Raw genomic sequence first — 19507 nt, 5'->3', positions numbered from 1 at the left:
TCCATTAGACATTGGCTTTTAAAAAAAATAATTAACGGGTTGTGGGCGTCGCTGGCAAGGTCGACATTTATTGTCCATCCCGAATTGCCCTCGAGAAGGTGGTGGTGAGCCGCCTTTTTGAACCGCTGCAGTCCGTGTGGTGAAGGTACTCCCACAGTGCTGTTAGGGAGGGAGTTCCAGGATTTTGACCCAGCGACGATGACGGATCGGCGATATATTTCCAAGTCAGGATGGTGTGCGACTTGGAGGGGAACTTGGAGGTGGTGGTGTTCCCATGCACCTGCTGCCCTCGTCTTACTAGGTAGTGGAGGTCGTGGGTTTGGGAGGTGCTGCTGAAGAAGCCTTGGAGAGTTGCTGCAGTGCATCTTGTAGATGGTACACACTGCAGACAGTGCGCCGGTGGTGGAGGGAGTGAATGTTTAAGGTGGCAGATGGAGCACAGTACCATGGGCATTAGTCATTACCTTTGAGTGGTGAGCCCCAATGGTGTGGGTTCGCAGGCACTGGCAGTGGGGCTGAGCCCAATACCGTCCTCCCATGCACACTTCCGGCAAAGGTTTTTGAGTGTCCAATCAGGAAGAGGAACCCCTTGGTGATCTTTTCACCTCCCTAAACCAGCAATCACTGTCCAGAACAAAGGGGCATAACCTTAAAATTAGAGCTAGGCCGCTCAGGGGTGATGTCAGAATGCACTTGTTCACACAAAGGGTGGTGGAAATCTGGAACACTCTCCCCCAAAAAGCTGTGGAGACTGGAGATCAATTGAAAATTTTAACACTGAGGTGGATAGATTTTTGTTAGGCAAAGGGTATTAAGGGTTCCGGAACCAAGGCGGGTAAATGGAGTGAAGATACAGATCAGCCATGATCGAACTGAATGGCAGAACAGGCTCGAGTGGCTGAATGGCCTCCTCCTGTTCCTATGTAACGTTACGATGTGAACCACATTAAACTAGTTAGAATAAAAAGTTATTTAAAAAATTGAAACAAAAAACTGAATTAAACATTTCCTGCTTGGTCCCTATGGTCGAGAGGTTACCAGACACCTGCCCTCTACCCCCCCCCCCCCCCAATTAATGGGGGCCACTAGGTGGCAAGTGACAGCAGCATGGATCGGCTCTTGAATGTTCCCTCCCTCCTACATGGAGACGGGTGGCAGAGGAGCTGCCTCTCCAAGCCAGCCCAGTTGAGATTGGGAAACTAACCACATGGAAAGATTGCAGGCAAGCACTGTGCCTTGCCACTCGATTGCGCAGGCCGTGGGGATGTTCTGTACTTTGAGGGATCAAATAAGAAGTCTGTGGTACATTGAAATGTTACAGCAAGAGTCACTGTTTATTCCGAACTCTCACTGCAGGAACTGTAGGTTCACTGTTTTCCATCCTCTTGTGCAAGCTCCCAGTTTGGGATGTGTCACTTAGCACAAGGAAACTGTAAAGCAATCTACAATTGAGTCATTACAAACAAGAAGTGATTGTACATGTCTTACCACTTAGTGCCCTGCAAAATATTCTCTCGGTTCCCTCCACCAACTGATTAAACATTTTGTATTTCAATCCAGATCTTCTAATCCAGGGTCATATTACACAAACACTTCCTTGGGTTTCTAAGCCAGGGAACTGAATAAACAACTCGGGCCAGCTCTATTATTGCTTTTGTGAATGGCTCACGGTAAATACAATCGTGCAGGAAACAGGAGCCTGTTTCTGTTGTCACATTAGAAACTTTTGATTCCAGTAGGTCAATAAAATGCTGCACCCTCTTCCCTGACATGAGAGTCTGACTGCAGTTTTAGTTTTTGGGAAATAAAAGAAGCCTTTCCAAATCTGGAAACAATTCACTAGCCGTATGGTCACTGGGAACTGTGATAGAATAAAGTAAGGGTTTCAGTTCTATTCTCATTGCTGTATAAATAGAGTCATAGAAATTTACAGCACAGGAGGCGGCCATTTGACCCATCTTGTCTGTGCCTCTGCCAGTGTCTTTTTATAACGAACTTGAGATAAGTCAGATGCATTCTAGACAAAATGTTTCTGCATAGTAATGAAGGCAGCAGCAATATCAGAATCCAATTGACCCAAAACATCCTTTAAGGATGCATGGAACATTGATTTCATAAACTAGCAGATCTCCCGTGGTGTTGTTCACAGTTAGGCCACGGATGTTAGAAGGTCACGAGTGTTGTACCACATCATGTTATTTCACTGTCAAAGGGGAGCCGTCTCCTTTAAGGTCACAGATTACACAGGAGAGATTTGATCAGAAGAAGTGATGTGCACGACCCTCAAACCATGAGGAACATTGCAAACCATTGCAGCCTCCTGAGCTGCAATTCACCCCTGCGTTAGAAGATACCTTTCCTTCCTCTCCCCTGCGACAACCAGTCAGCAAGTCAAGGAGAGCTGACTGCATGTGAGCAGCATGGTTGCATGTGAGCAGCATGACTGATGGAAAAATAACGAGTGCACAAAAGAAAATGTCACAACAGGCATGGATAGGCACTGCAAAATGTGCACATTCCAATGTGTGCCGTATAAACATTTCACATAGAATAATGGGTAGCTGGCAGCGGGTGACATGATTCAGAGTTTCCGATGTGGCCATAAGATATAAGGGTGAAGCTGGTGGGGTTTACAGGCATCACAAGTAACGCCAGAGGAGGTTACAGCATTTCAACTCACTCCATGGCAGCTGTCATTTTAGGCTACACTGCATGGGGAGGGGGGGGGGGGGGTTTCTTTCTTTCTTTTTTTTTTAAATTGAAAATGTTTTTTTTGTGGAGCGTTCCTCAGTATTGAGCCTGGAGCACTGCGAGACCAAGGCCAATTCCAGGTACACTGAAGTCGGTCCAGTTAGTTTTGTCCACACTATTCTCAAGCTTCACACCACTTGACATTCTGCATTGATGAATAGGATGATTTTGTTTTGGATTGTAGAAATACGCAGAGTAATGATTGGACACTGCAACAGGAATGCTGCTGTTTACCACAGTATTACAAGGGAAATGCATGTGATAAAAAAGTGTGTCTGGAGCCGACAGGAATGAAATAGTTTTCACTGGAATGCAACTAGATCATGACACAATGAAGAATTGACACAATTTATTAGGACCAGCAATTTTAAAACATAACCTACAAGGCCAAGGGAGGACTACAAAACAGTTAATATCTCCCAGTCCACTGCACATCTGGAAATTAAAAGGTCATTCACTGCACATCTGTATAGTTTGTAAAATGGATTCCCTTTAGGACACAACACAAATATTGTCACACACAAAAACATTCTCCTCACGGCCTCACAAAGACCCAAATTACCCTTGTTGTGCAGGTAAATGCAAGCCCGTTCCAATTATCGTCATGTCGTTTTTAGGTCATTTAATGACTGAAAATAGAAAAATTTGGGTTCTTAAAAAATTCTATAAAGTTTTTCCTCAAAGTCCCCACCAACAGGTTATGGACTCTAACACTCGGCACCCTCTGGTACCATAATCAGGTCGTGATTGTTCACTTGTGAATCTGCACAGTGAACGTTGGCACCATTCTGCAGCCAATGTGGACACTTCCAGCAAGGTCCACTGGCTAGTGATCAGGAGCAGGAAGCCTGTGTGACGATCACCTCCTTCACCCAAAGGCATGGAGATCAGGTGACTCAGCAGACCAGGGAATCAATCATGGGCCTTTCCTGGTCAGTGCGGCCTGGCACCCACTGAGCCTTCAGGTGTGCCTCTATAGTAAGCTCTCCAAGAATCTGATTTTAATTAACTTCCTCCCCAACAAAGTCACTTTTGTGGTGGGGCTCCAAGGTGCTGAGCTATCACAGCCCATTTGTTTAACACAATACCACAAGCGAGCTATTATCAAACATCAATATTTATCAAGTTGTTTGAACAAATGCGTCCTACTCTGAAAATACAATGAGTAAGCCTTCCAACAGCTCCTACAATTAACCCAGAATTAAACCATTACATGCGACATGAGCAGAATAAACATTTGCCCCTTATGGTTAAGGAGGTGCTCGGCATGAAGGGCACATTCAATTTTGCACTGATTCCCATGAAAATTCAATGCATTTCAGGAGGAGTGCAGTTGTTTGTACTCGAGGGCCATTATGTCACTCCTGAAACAGTTCCTATGGTTTGCCACAGATTGTAATTAGTATTTTCTGTTGGGATGGGGTATCTCTGCATTGTGTCACCAAGGCAATGGGTGATCTCACCGAGATTGAAACACTTTTCCAATTTTATTATGCATTGTGTGTGAGCATCAAGGTCTCCAGTACAGATAGGTGCAGAGTAAAACTCCCTCCATGCTGCCCCAGCAGAGTCTAAGTTTCAGCCTCTGCAGGGCATCTCCTATGGTGCGGCAGTGGGATTTCCACACTCCACATTCAGGGTGCCTTGGAGCAGGACTGGCGACTCAACAGCATTTTGTGCTGAATTACGGGATTGAGAATTCCCAAACTCATTTTACAAAGGCACCCTTGAAACTAGCAGGTGGTTGGATTCAAGCCCAGATTCCAGGAGCAAAAGGAGTGCTCGGATCCCTCTCTGTCCACCATCGGCACAAACGTTTCACGTTACTTGCACTACGACAGAGTGCACAAACAATGTACAAATGGATGGCATAAAACATTCAGCACCACCGCTGTGTCAGCCATTTAGGACTGAGCGGAGGAGAAATTTCTTCACTCAGAGGGTTGCGAATCTTTGGAATTCTCTACCCCAGAGGGGCGTGGATGCTGAGTCATTGAGTATATTTAAGACAGATCGATAGATTTTTGGACTCCAGGGGAATCGGATATGGGGATTGGGCAGGAAAGTGGAGTTGAGGTTGAAGGTCAGTCTTATTGAATGGCGGAGCAGGCTCGAGGGGCCGTATGGTCTACTCCTGCTCCTAAATCTTATGTTCTTTTGTGTGAGCTACTGCAGATCATCTGTTTCTATAGTCTGACGGCAAGAAAATAATGTGGGGGTTTTGACATACTGCAGCAATGCACATTTCAGTGCACCTCACCCACTCTGACTCACGAGCAACAATTGACCTTTTAGCAAAGCAGTGATCAACAAATCGTAGTGGAAAAGCAGGAAGCCCGTTGTAGCTCTGAGCAGGCGGGGGTTTGGGCCCTACATGCACAGAAGGGGAGAAAAAGAAACAGGTCAAAAGTTAGCATCGAGAGAAAGAAAACGAAGGAAAGGGTTACGCGCGATGTGGAGTTGTGTTGTCGCCACCTGCCACCAGCCGGTTTAGTGCTTCAGCTTTTGCATATTTCAAGGCGGGAGAATCTATTAGCTGCGTCTAAATTCAACACCTACACCTCTGGAGAGAAACGCTGACCTGGGAATGACAGAAAATGATCACAACAACCCGACAAAAGAGATCAAAAAGGTTTACTCCGAACCCTTTCACTTCCAGCTCCTCCCATTATGGGGTGGCGAGAATTGAATTCTTAACGCTGTCAGTTTAGATTTGAGAGAAATGCAGTGAAGACAAAAGAGCACCTTCTGGTCGACTGCAAGCATAGACGGGACATTTTAAAATGTGTTTCCATCAGCTTGTGCACAAGTAACAAGACTCGATGTTGCCTCCATTTCATGGGCCACGGTTATAGGTTGGTCACTGCATTTCTTCAAGTGGTGCTTTGGCAATCTAACTTTCAGCACGGTTTGGGATTTGAGGCAGTGATTTTCTTTTAAATCCACGGAATAGAATAAGAAAGGTAGGAAGGAAGGAAGGAACTTGCATTGATACAGTGCCTTTCGAATCCTTGGAAATTTCCAAAAGCTGTAACAACCAGTGAATAACTTTTTTTTATTTTGAAGTGCGGTCACTGTGGTTTTGTACACAGCAAGATCCCACAAACAGCAATGAGATAAATGGCCAGATAATCTGTTCTGGTTTTGTTGGAAGGATGAAGGGCCTCTACCTGAAACGTCAGTCTATCGGTTCCCTTTTCAGATGCTAAAAGCTGCCTTACTTCCAGTGTTTTCACTTAGGATTTTCAGTATTTGTAGCTCTGATTCTATTCCCCGGTTATTTCACTGCTAGCCTGCAGCAGCGACTCCACGTCATTCACAGAAGAGAAAAGAAACACATTTTAAAAGCTGTAATTGAAAGTTGAAATGGATGATGGATAATGTACAGCAGCAAAGAGGTATTGGTGGTGACTGCAGGTTAGACTGACCTGAACTGTTCACACCCATCAGCAGATTGTCCAATATCCGCTATTAATTGAACACACCAGGAAAAGGAAAGGCCTCCTACTATTCACTATTCGCAAAATGGACAAACGGCATCCCAATATAAAGCGAATGTAATCAGGCCAATCTAAAAATCTCTGGTCTTCATACAAAATCCAATACAAAAAGGTGTTAGATTGGGTAAGCGAAACAGAAAAAGCAATTAAAAACCACCTCAGTTAGTCAGAAATGCTGGTGTGCTGGAATGGACAAACACAAGGATGCCCCTGTAGGTTTAAATGTGGAGTGTCGCAACTAGAACTTCAAGAGTGGAAGGAAGAGTAACAAGCCAATTGACCCAACTCTCAGGACTGCAATTATACGGATTGCCCACTGACTTTATAATGTCTATATTGGCAACGATAAAGGATTACTTAGGCTAGTGTGTCAATGGGAATCGATAAAATCAAACTGCTGAGCTCCTCTGATGCCGAGTGGGTAAATGGGCTGCACGGTGTAGTACCAAGGCCGTATGGACCTGAAGGTTCCAGCTTCAATTCCCAGTCTCTGCGGAGGTAGCTGATCTCAAACTGGGGCAACGAATGGCCAGTTACAAGTGCATTTGGTGTTCCATTCCCCCCCAGTTGCATTGGAGGAGCTGTAGTGTGACGTCGTGGTACAAATAATCCTCAAATATTTGGCATTTTTGTAACCAACCTTTAAAAAATATTAATAGCAGCGTATGACCTGGGCTCAGTTAGAAGTTGGGCGTCACTGCTCCGGTGAGCTGGTTCTTTTGCACTGTACACACTGAAGCTACACATCCCTGTTCCCATTATGGGGATGGCACAGTGACGGGTGGTAAGCTGGAGGCAAACGGGACCCCCTGCATTCGGTAATCATTTCCCCAAAAACATTTAATACAAAATTAAGTCTCGTTGTGTCTGCAGCCGTTTTGGAGGAGGTAGGGGAGCAAGAAAGCGGCCGACATAGTAACGGAGGGAATCCATTTCTCTTACTGTGTTAAAACATCAAGATTGATGTTCCAATGGTGCTATTCGCAATTATCTAACAAATTCTCACAGGATTAACTTTTTAAAATTCTATTTGCCACAAGCTGAATAATCTCTGTATTAAGGAACTTTGCTATTAATATTTTTGAAAGGTTAGTTACAGAAATGCCAAATATTTGAGGATTATAGGATCATTTTTTAGATTGTTAATTATTCAGTTGCAAGAGCTGTAGCGGTCCCATTAAGCGCCGCACCTGGTTCAGTGATTGTGGCATTTAAATCATCCACTTTGTTTCAAAGAGGTGTGAGCAAAGTTAGAGACGTGCAACATTTAAAAGCAGACACAATGCATTTCTAAAAAAAAAATGACCACCCTGAAGTTTAAACTGATGGTGGTAAATACAATGGGCTGAAAGGGCTGGCATTGTCATGGTTAAAAGCTGTGTGCCAGTCCACAGGAAGGATGCTGCACACATAATAAGGACAAAATCAGTTCAAATGTCACAATAACTCTGAGGACGGCAGTATTGCTTGCACTGAAATAAAAAAGTATATACATTTTTTTTAAATCAGTACACTTGCTAACTGGCCCCATTTCTCCAAGAATGCCATAGCAGGGGATGGACATGAGGAGATCCCAGGGAAATGATTAAAGAGAGAGAGATTTACAGGATTTAAAAAAAAAATTGTTTTACTATGTATTGCAGTGAGTATCTCTCTTCAAAATGCACCAAGGTTGTCGTCTGATCCTCACACTGAAACGGTTAATAGGTCTGAATGTTGTAAGGAGAGCAGAGTGCATCTTTTCTTCACTGTCCGTGCTGATGCTGGGAACATTCCCACGGCCGGCCGAACCCAACAGAGGGCGCGAGCCAATCAATGGCCTTGTAAAGCACTGCTGGTACTATTTGCACAGCAGACTGTGTCTCAAAGCAGAGCGTCTGCCAACCCAAGTAACTAGGTCAGAATATTTTTTAAATCAGAGAGACTGCCTCGTGGAACTGTAGAGACAAAACATGCACAGTTCTGCCGGAGGTGGGGGAAGGGAGGGAGGGAGGGAAGCGAGGAATCGGATTGGTGCCTGTTCTGGAGGTGCACAGCAACACTACGATTCAGAAAGAATGAGAAGGAAACAGGAACAGGACTAAACTCCAGCACAATGTACTTCCCTCAGAAACATTCACACGCAATAAAATGTACCATTAAACCGGTCAGCTTTATTTTTTTTTACAAGGAAGCTGTTGCAGTTTTGCAGAACACTGTGATTATTTTGCTTTGAAAGGGGAGCTTGTAAACACTTACGTGACTGGTGTGACATGAAAATTATGAAGTGTACATGCAAATTGTATGTAAAACAAAGCAGGAGCGATTGAAGGAAGCTGGATCCCACTGAATTCTACACTTGAGCTGCAATAATTTTAATTTTTATGACAGATGTAAAGAAGCCGACCTGCTTAAACATTACACTGTTCATTCTCAACATATTCCCACTCCCGACATTTGGTATTTTTCTTCTTCACACAAAGGGTAGCAGACGTCTGGAACTCTCACCCCCAAAAAGCTGTTGAGGCCGAGGGGTCAACGAAAAACTTCAAAACTGAGGCAGATAGATTTTTGTTAGGCAGGGTGTTAAGGGATATGGAACCAAGGCGGGTCAATGGAGTGAAGATACAGATCAGCTGAATGGCCTCCTCCTGTTCCTATATTCAAGTTTTTTGTGGTGAAGATCAGTTCTGGTGCTGCATGGTTTGTGCATCGGTGTTGCCAAACTGCACAGTTTGCCAGTCGGTGACAGGGCAGATCAGTGGAATAAGCACAATCTGCCCATTCCCGAGGTTGACCCTCTCTCTGAAATCTTCCAAACGAAGCATCAGAATGACCACGGAATAGAAAAGATTCTTCACACCCACTTATATGTGAAAATTAATTCTGCAATCATAAGGAGGAGGCCTTTTAAGTTTTCAAATGGCATGAAGATTATCTACTTATGGGATAGTCTTCCTCACAATTTGAGCATATGGAGGGGGGCAAGAGAAGAGAAAAGCTCTGGGACTTTGTCCCTCCAGGGCTTTCATATACTCAATCAGGGAGTCATATGATTCTCAAGTCACAGAAAAGCTGTTGCTTACAGACCAGTCTTAAGCTCTTTTCAAAGCTAACCTGGTTTATAGTTACAAGGTTCAATTTTGACAAACTGTCTAAACACTCCAACTCCGAGAGCAAGAGGAGGGTTGGAGCAGGGTCTGTGAAGGACAAACTATAGTCATATGATAATGAAGGTAGGTAATCTTTATTTACATACCTGTATTGCACCATTTCAGTGCCAAATATAATGGGCATCAGCGACTCCGATTTGATGTTAAAGCCTATCTTAAGGATTGATGTGCTGAAAAAGATGCTTCTTTTGTCTGTAAGTGCAGACAATATGTATCCAGACATCCTGTAAATCTAGAAGTGCACATTGGCCTTTATAGATGGGCCCAACTCAAGCCCAATGTCCTTTTATCCTGTCGTTAATAAAGGTATCCAATTTACAATCCATTGACCTTATTTGATAATGGAATTTTTTTTTTTTTTAATTGAAAAGTGAAACCCAATACCCATCTATAGACACCCAATTCTTTAAGTCTTGTTGATACAGTCTGCCACAGCATTCTAAAACCAACAAAGCAAGATCCATGTTTGAGCTCTGAAAAATGCAGTGGTAGAAAAAAAGATTGGTTACCATATTTAAGAAAAATGGAAGTCTTACAATGCTAGGTAATAATTCCAGATGAAGCTTAAGATTTTGGGTCAAGAACTGCTAATGGGATACTAAATCCTTCATAGCTGCTGATATCAATACAAATCCTTGCCGAAAAGGCATTTCATTGGGGCAGATCATTCGCATCCAGGAGTTACTTCAGTTCTGAATGGTTTAAGTTTTGGTTGCTTCAGGCAAAATTGTGCTGACCTGGTCTGTAGTGAGAGAGTTGATCTCAGTGGAGGCACCAGCAGGGTTGCCAAATTAGCCTCATTGCCCTTGGATTTGGTGGGGTGCAGTGGAGAAGAAAAGAGAAAGGGGAATCAGCCAGAGTTCCTGCTGCTGATCGTTATCCAATAAACTTTGCTGGAAAGACATCAGGTGAGGTCAGGGCTGAACTCGAGTGTCAAACAGCCTCCCAGCGCTCACCATTTTGTATGAATAATGGCTACCAGGCCAAGGTATCAGAAGGCCCCCCCCAACACTTGTCGAAACATACCTCAGGAATGAGGCAACACCTTCAGGAAATAAGGGGGGGGGGGAAAAAATTGCCCGGGGCGGTGGGGGAGGGGGTGAATTAAATCTCTCCGATCCAAATGCTCGAGCTTCTACATCACTTGTCCTTTGAATTCGGTTCTGAAGACAGGGTCCCGTGAGTGGGGGGGGCATCAAGCAATTCCGCTGTGTTTTCAAGCTGGCTGCCTATCATAGGGCATGAGCAATGTGAAACGTCCTGCAGTCTAAGTGCGCACATCTGCGCCGGGTGTCCCAAAGCTCTTTACAACCAAGACGCACTCGTGAAGCGCAGTCACTATTGTTATGTAGGCAAACGCAGCAGCCAATTTTGTCCAAAAGCAACAAATGATATGAACGGCCAGTTAGTCTGATTTTGGTGGTTGTTGGTTAAGGGAGGGATGTTGTCCAGTGGAAATCCAGAGAGCTCCCTGCTCTTTGAAAGAAACACCACAACCCTAATATATCTTCACAGCCCAAAACTTAAAACATTTTGAAAACGTTACCAGAGTAACAACAACATTCTGCTGTTGGCAACAGAAAAAAAAGACCGAAAGTAGTCTTTGGGTGGGGGTGACATCAGAGAACATAAAAGTCCCAAACAGACAGGAAATTAAACCAATGAGAAACAATTGTAGAAATAAAAATAGCATTTAAGAAAACGAAACACTACAGTTCTCGAAGGATTCACATCAAGTGAAATCAGTCATTGTCTCATTGCATACTGCACATCCCAGTCAGAAATTCTCTCCCCCTCGAGCTTGTAGTTCTCAGCTTTCCATTTTCATAACATAATACTTAATAGCAGCTGATTTGAAATAGGTTGCTCAGCACTGGATGGTGCAACTCAACAATTCACTGGTGCACTGGGCAAACATGGAAATAATGAAACAAAAATCAATTTCTCGGACAGTGCACGAAAGGAAATGGAGTACAGATTTCATATTCACCATGTGGAGGAATGGGAATGGAATATGGAGCCGAATCAGGGCCACAGGTCTGGAACCCGCATTGTGCAAACAGCACGCTGCCATCGTAGCCTTTCCTAGGATGCCCTCAAATTGGTTTTCCAGCCGGTGGTCGAATACAACGACACATCTACAATTTGCTTTGAGCATCTGAAAAATTACAGCTTTTTTCATCTCTCCATGACTGAAATCTCTTCAGTCAGTCTCTACAATTAAGCTGGAGAGGAATACAGAACAAATTTAAATACAGTTGCAAGAAACACACAGTACTTCCAGTTTAAATGGAAGTTCTCTATTTTCAGATTTCTCAATGGTGCATGTTGTGCAATGGATTGGCTGATTAATTGGATTAATTTCCATTATCTGAGGCAATGGACTGCCTCCAGCGTGGTCCAGATCAAAGAGAATCTACACTGTGGTTGCTATTGTTCATATATTTATGGTTTATGTAAAGAGATCACTGTCCAATATGATATACTAAGAATTTTTGAGATGCTCCCTAAAGTGCTACTTGTGAAGCCATTTACCTGCTGTTCTGATGAAAGCTTCTTGCTGAGAATGGGGGAGGAAAGGGGGGGGGGGGTAAAGAGGGTTGATGGGGCACCTGCTGTGCCACTCACTTTACCAACTGTGAAGCAATGGGACAGAGAGGAGGCAGTGCGTGTCACTACCATACCATTGTTTACGTTTCCTAATTCTTTGCCTTTAAAAAGGTTTGAGTTCCCCCAATGGTCTAATGGAGAATAAACAGAGTCAGGATTCCTGGTCTTGACACCCATCCAATGAGCCCTGTCAAAAAAGTGCGTATGTGGGGATGCCAGGTAGGGGTAGGGTCCGACTGGAGTATGATGCTGCGGCTCAGTGGGTAACACACTCTCACCTCCAAGTCAGAAGGTTGTAGGTTTAAATCCCACTCCAGATACTTGAGCTCAAAAATCGAGGCTGACACTCCCAGTGCAGTACTAAGGGAGTGCCGCACTGTCGGAGGTGCCGTCTTTCGGATGAGACATTAAACCAAGGCCCCGTCTGCTCTCTCAGGTGGACATAAAAGATCCCATGGCACTATTTCGAAGAGGAGCTGGGGAGTTCTCCCCAGTGTCCTGGTCAATATTTATCTCTCAATCAACATCACTAATAAAACAGATTACAGGAAACTTTCGATTTACCAGCACCTAAATAACCGGAAATCTCGGTTAACCGGCAAAATTCAGGAGTAGGTTCAGGTAACTTTTATTACTTGCCTTCCTCCATTTGTTGCTGTGCAAGGGTGTGGCTGTAGCTGTTGCTAAGCTACAGAGACGCTTGCAACTTGTGGCCATTGTTCTGAAGCTGAGCAACAGGGTTTGTTGCTTTATACGGAGCTCTCAGCTCCGTATCTTTTACTATAGCTTTCGGTTATCCAGAACTTTTGATGAACCGGCACCACGTCGGTCCCGTCCGTGCCGGATAAAAAAAAAGTTTCCTGTACCTGGTCATTATCACATTGCTGTTTGTGGGATCTTGCTGTGCGCAAATTGGCTGCCGTGTTTCCTACATTACGACAGTGACTGCACTTCAGAAAATACTTTACTGGCTGTGATACGCTTTGGGATGTCCTGAGGTTGTGATCGCCGCTATATATATGCAAGTCTTTCTTTTCCTTTTTTATGTACTACATGGTTGAACACCTTGCAAATATTCAATGCATGTGCTCACATGTGAAGAATAGTCACTGAGCCAAGTGCTAAAGAGTGACCAATGCGTGTGGAACAGTATTTCAGGAGAGGAGGGGTAAAGAGAGGAGAAAACTGGCAAAAAGGCATCACAAGGTAGTATGGTGCTTTAACTGGAGGGGGAAGCTGCAGAAATCCTTGCATCAGCAATTGTACACTGCCTCGCCAGATTAACAAAAACACCCAACAAAATCAAAACCAGAACCAGCAGCATCCTGTTGAATTTAATATACAGTAAAAACAGGATATGACAAATGAAATGTTACTGCCAGTACTGAATTTCATACAGATCTCGGTTTTTTTTCCATTTCTTTAACGGACTACAAGGGGACCATTTCAGATCAAAATTAAAAGGGGATTACAAAACAAAATCAGGTAATATTGCAGAGAATCAAAAATATACACATTTGACAGTAAAATCTGCTGAGGCAGGGTGCAGCAGTGGCTCCCGAGGGATGGGGCACCACGAGCAGGTTCCTACTCATGCTGCCTGTCACTGCAAAGGCGATGTGGGGAGGGGGCGCAGTGCCAAGTGAACAATAGGATGTTTCCCATGAGGGGGGGCGGTGGAAAGGAGAGAAATGAGACAATAAATAATAAAAGTTCTTTTCAATAGGGATTGGCAGTCTTTGTCTTAAGGGCAAGATTAACTCCTTTTTTCCTTATAAACGAAGAGCTCAGCATTTGAACTTTACAGGAAAAAGGCTGTAAAATACCCACACTGTCTGAATGGTGCCAGAGACGTTTAGTATTCAAAGGATGAAGGGACGGTGGCAGGAGTTACGTTTTTATATCGTCCGAACAAACAATCTATCAGAACAGAAGGCTCAAAGCACACAAACAGAAACACTCACCAAATGGCTCATTTCTGCACATATCTGTGGAAGAATTCAAAAACTGTACAGGTTTTTTGGAGTTTAGATACACTGGGAAACTTTGTGCGTACACACATACGCACACACCAGATTTAATCTCCCCTCCCCACCTTTACAAAAGACAAGTTGCAGGAGTGACAAGACCCTTGAATACTGAGAACGTGAAAAAACATTTTCCGTTAACATACAAAGACAGGTAACACAATCAGACCAACAAATCCAGCCTTGTTTATTCACGTAGATTTGCAATGAATGTGCAACCGAAACCTGCACACATGATCAGGGCTGGAGAGCCGATTTTTGTAAATTGCCATTAAAGTGCTGGGAGTGGAAAAAGAACAAAACGTACAATTACTGGTATGATATTGGAAAAAAGTTCAGTGTGTTGTTGGGAGATGCAACGCTTGAGGTTACAAGGCGAACGGGTTGGCTGCTTGCCAACATCAAATTGGGTTTCCACTATCCTGTCACTCAAGTCCATTACTCTGACATCACAAGTTTATAGGGAGCCTAAGATTAAGATTCTTCATCGTCAAGTTTTTTTTATAAAAACAGTAACATTTTCATCAATATATTCTTGCATTTTATAACTATAGCTGAACAAGAACGGTTTTTCAGCCAAAAGCTGACTGACTTCCCAATCAGTTTAATTTCTCAAAACTTGTGGGTGTGTCTGGAAGATTTTGGTTCCATTTGCCTCTCTCAGCTACGCTTAAAGATGATCTGTGATGCAGGATTTAAGTTTCCTTTGATTCCTACCGGGACATCAAAGATACTGAAGCATCTGTCCAGCCCCTATAAAAATACTGCAACAAAATACCCAAAAATTATCTAACCAGCAAAAGGCAAAGTGACCAAGCGTGCAAAAGCTTTTGTTCAGAGTATAATTGTTTTGTAACACTCAATCTTTTTGCACTCCCTCCTTCACTGTTTCCCCTGATTTTAACTTGAACTTAATGTTTTAAAACCGAAGACTTCATTTTAAAACTGGGCATGAAGAATAGTTATATAATGCTGCGGATGGTGTGGCCTTTCTCTCTTTAAAGAAAAAGGCATTTCAGTTACTTGTGCAAGCTGAGTAATTTCCCAAACCACGCAAGGCAACAAATTGGTGCTCAGCAGATTGCGCTGGTGTTCCTGTTCTGTGGCAATAGGCGCTATATGTTGTGCACACATTCGCAGTAGAATGTCTACAGTAGTGGATAACATTACCAATTAAAATGAATTTGCAAAATGGTTACTGGCCGACAAAAAACGGAGATGTGGCACAGTAGTCCTCTAGGGAATGACTAGAACCAAAGGATTCTTCCAGCTAATGTCCCCTTCAAGCCGCGCAGCGCTCCAGTGCAGCCGGTGAGCCAGCTTTTAAATTGAAAAAACTGTGCACGCACGGAATTTTGAATGTGCCGTGCAGCCCGATAAAGGGGTCGCACGGCCCCAAATTATTATTACTTTTTTTTTTACAGGAATCATTGCTTCCAGCCCTTTGTGACATGTTGTCATCTAGTGAATAAACGAACACTTAAATTACTGGAGTTCACTGTAATCCAAGATTACACCCAAGTGATGGAAAATAAGATGCATTTAAGTACAAGTCACATTCCTTGCCTGAGGGAAAAGCGTGCATGTTCCTGAGTAAAAGGCGTCCAGAAAGATCGATTACTGGAGCCATATTTACTGCTTTGCAGAATTTTACACAATTTAATCCACCCTCCCTTTATTCCTGCCGTCCAAAAGAGAAGGAACTGCCGTCCAACCAGTGTGGAGAACCGGACAGCTCTGCCCATTTTCCATGTTTGGTATGCAATCAATTTGCACCAAGTTTAAGATGACACCCTGCATCTCATGTCCCATCAAATATTGCTTTGCACGGCACACAAATCACCAACACATCAATTTCTCTGCATCACCCTCTTTTCGGCATTTAAAGAGAATTTAAAAAAAACAATGCTTAAATATGCATTGTACAATGTGTAGAAAAGGGTTCTCCGAAGAAAGCACAATGGAGAGAGAGAGAGAGAGAGCGGTAGTTCTTGGGTGTCTCACCTCTGTGCCTGCGAGACGCACCACCAGGCCCAGGCCCATCCTCCAATAACATACTGCTTTTGATCCGATCCACAGCAGCCACCTGGAACAGAAGGAAGAACCACCTAATTACGAAATTGAACCATTTTAAAAAATGAATCTTGGAACTGCAGTTGTATGGAACAGAGTCATAGAACAGTTATAGCACAGGAGGAGGCCGATGTCCCTCATCCCTGGAATCATTCTCGTAAATCTTTTCTGCACCCTCTCCAAGGCCTTCACATCCTTCCAAAAATGCAGTGCCCAGAATTGGACACAATACTCCAGTTGAGGCCGAACTAGTGTTTTATAAAGGTTCATCATAACTTCCTTGCTTTTGTACGCTATGCTTCTATTTATGAAGCTCAGGATCCCGTATACGTTTTTAACTGCTTTCTCAACCTGCCCTGCCACCTTCAACGATTTGTGCACACATACCCTCAGGTCTCTCTGTTCATGCACCCTCTTTAGAATTATACCCTTTATTTTACATTGCCTGCCTTTCCTTGTTCTTCCTACCAAAATGTATCACTTCGCACTTTTCTGCATTAAATTTAATTTGCCACGTGTCAGCCCATTTCACCAGCCTGTCTATGTCTTCCTGAAGTCTATCACTATCCTCCTCACTGTTCACTATACTTCCAAGTTTTGTGTCATCTGCAAATTTTGAAATTGTGCCCTGTACACCCAAGTCTAAGTCATTAATATATAATCAAGAAAAGCAGTAGTCCTAGTACCGACCCCTGGGGAACACCACTGCGTACCTTCCTCCAGTCCAATAAACAACTGTTCACCACTACTCTCGGTTTCCTGTCACTTAGCCAGTTTCGTATCCATGCTGCCACTGTCCCTTTTATTCCATGGGCTTCAACTTTGCTGGCAAGTCTATTATGTGGCACTTTATCAAACACCTTTTGGAAATCCGTGTACAAGTCAACCACATTGCCCTCATCAACCCTCTCTGTTACCTCATCAAAAAACTCAATCAAGTTAGTTAAACATGATTTGCCTTTAACAAATCCGTGCTGGCTTTCCTCAATTAATCCACACTTGTCCGACTGACTGTTAAGTCTGTCGCGGAATTGATGCTTGAATATTTAAGGAATGCAACAGTTACAATTGTACACGAAGGTGCCAATATTCAGCGACAAGAGTTGGGGTCGATCCTCGTCCCCGTAAAAATCTGATAGGGTCTTGTAGTCTTTCTCTTTAGCAGTCGGCATCGAGGATGCTGCTACAGGACTTGGTGAATATTATGGGCCCACAGGAAAGCTACCCACATCGCCTGCTGTTTTCCCAGCTCCATGCACAATCCGTGCATTATTTGCTGATTTGTAATCTGCGAATATCCCCCGATTTCCATCGCTCCACCATTGGCCGTGCCTTCAGCCGCCTAGGCTCCAAACTCTGGAATTCCTTCCCTAAACCTCTCTGCCTCTCTCTTTCCTCCACTAAGTTGCTCCTTAAAACCTACCTCTTTGTCCAAGCTTTTGGTCACCTGTCCTAATATCGCTGTGTGGCTCGATGTCAGATTTTGTCTGATAATGCTCCTGTGAAGCGTCTTGGGATGTTTTAGTATGTTAAAGACGTTATTTAAATGCAAGCAGTTGTTGTTAAATTATTTGTGCTGTGGGCGACGCTGGCAAGGCCACATTTACTGACATCACAAGTTGCCCCGAGATGGCGGTGGGCAACTGCAGTCCGTGTGGTGATGGTGCTCCCACCATGGTGTCGGGTTACTGCAGTCCGTGTGGTGATGGTGCTCCCACCATGGTGTTGGGTTACTGCAGTCCGTGTGGTGATGGTGCTCCCACCATGGTGTCGGGTTACTGCAGTCCGTGTGCTGATGGTGCTCCCACCATGGTGTCGGGTTACTGCAGTCCGTGTGCTGATGGTGCTCCCACCATGGTGTTGGGTTACTGCAGTCCGTGTGGTGATGGTGCTCCCACCATGGTGTTGGGTTACTGCAGTCCGTGTGGTGATGGTGCTCCCACCATGGTGTCGGGTTACTGCAGTCCGTGTGGTGATGGTGCTCCCGCCATGGTGTTGGGTTACTGCAGTCCGTGTGGTGATGCTGCTCCCACCATGGTGTCGGGTTACTGCAGTCCGTGTGGTGATGGCGCTCCCACCATGGTGTTGGGTTGGAAATTCCAGGATATTAACATAACGGTGATGCATGTTCAAGATAGTGTGCGACTTGAAGGGGAACTTGGAGGAGATGGTTTTCCCCTCAACGGGGGAGGGAGGTGCTGACAAAGTAACATTTGTGAACTGCTGCAGCGTATCCTGTAGATTGTACATACAGCAGCCACAGTGCGCTGGTGGGAGATCGAGCTTGATGACAGAGGCATCAGTAAAGCAAACAGTTCTGGAAAGTGCCCCACGTATGCTTTCTGTCTCTGTAATACCCAATGCCACCCATGAACTACCGAGATGGTTATGTAGCTTGGGAAAGTTGATCTCAAGTAGGATGTGCTATTATTAGTGATATAAAGCTCTGCTACCTGCTCCTCAGCACACGGCCCCTGAATGTCAGAGGCTGGGAATTCTGCGGCAAGCGTCTCACCTCCTGACTCCCCAAAGCCTTTCCACCATCTACAAGGCACAAGTCAGGAGTGTGATGGAATACTCTCCACTTGCCTGGATGAGTGCAGCTCCAACAACACTCAAGAAGCTTGACACCATCCAGGACAAAGCAGCCCGCTTGATTGGCACCCCATCCACCACATTAAAACATTCACTCCCTCCACCACCGGTGTACCGTGGCTGCAGTGTGTACCATCTACAAGATGCACTGCAGCAACTCGCCAAGGCTTCTTCGGCAGCACCTCCCAAACCCGCGTCCTCTACCACCTAGAAGGACAAGGGCAGCAGGCGCATGGGAACACCACCACCTCCAAGTCACACCATCCTGACTTAGAAGTATATCGCCGATCCTTCATCGTCGCTAGGTCAAAATCCTGGAACACCCTCCCTAACAGCACTGTGGGAGCACCTTCGCCACACGGACTGCAGCGGTTCAAGGCGACTCACCACCACCTTCTCAAAGGCAATAAATGCTGGCCTTGCCAGCGACACCCACATCCCATAAACGAATAAAAAAAGACATTCAAAAAAAAACTTTTGTAATTCAGAAAAAAGTCAGGAATGCTTAGTACAGACATTCCATAAACTCCTGCCAGGATTCTTGTGCAATAATGAACTTCTCTTATGCAACAGATCAGACTACACATGCCGATACATGATTTCTGAAAACCCATTGTTTACATGAGAGTTTATTCTTCTGCCACACAAGTGCAAGACACTAACTATCTCCAACAACAGAGTCTAACGCCCACCCTTTGACATTCAACGGCATTACTATCGCCGAATCCCACACCTTAATCATCATTCTGAAATGCAAAGATAAACCCCGGCTTCTATTCGCCACTACTAACCGTCTACT

At 44.4% G+C, this 19507-nt stretch overlaps 1 protein-coding gene across 5 annotated transcripts in view; it reads right to left on the bottom strand.

Annotated features, from left to right (window-relative positions):
* LOC147102289 (flotillin-2) overlaps window positions 1-19507 on the bottom strand; it is a 140716-nt gene that overhangs the window by 47109 nt on the left and 74100 nt on the right. For all 5 annotated transcript variants that reach the window (XM_085964684.1, XM_085964683.1, XM_085964685.1 and 2 more), the window contains one exon: window positions 16045-16126. In XM_085964684.1, the coding sequence (XP_085820810.1) occupies window positions 16045-16126 (82 nt within the window). The remainder of the gene's footprint in view (window positions 1-16044; window positions 16127-19507) is intronic.

Source organism: Somniosus microcephalus, chromosome 22 (genome assembly GCF_052327205.1).
Source record: "Somniosus microcephalus isolate GS21.2 chromosome 22, FLI_Smic_1.0, whole genome shotgun sequence".
Lineage (NCBI taxonomy): Eukaryota > Metazoa > Chordata > Chondrichthyes > Squaliformes > Somniosidae > Somniosus > Somniosus microcephalus.
This window is presented reverse-complemented; position numbering and strand designations above follow the sequence as displayed.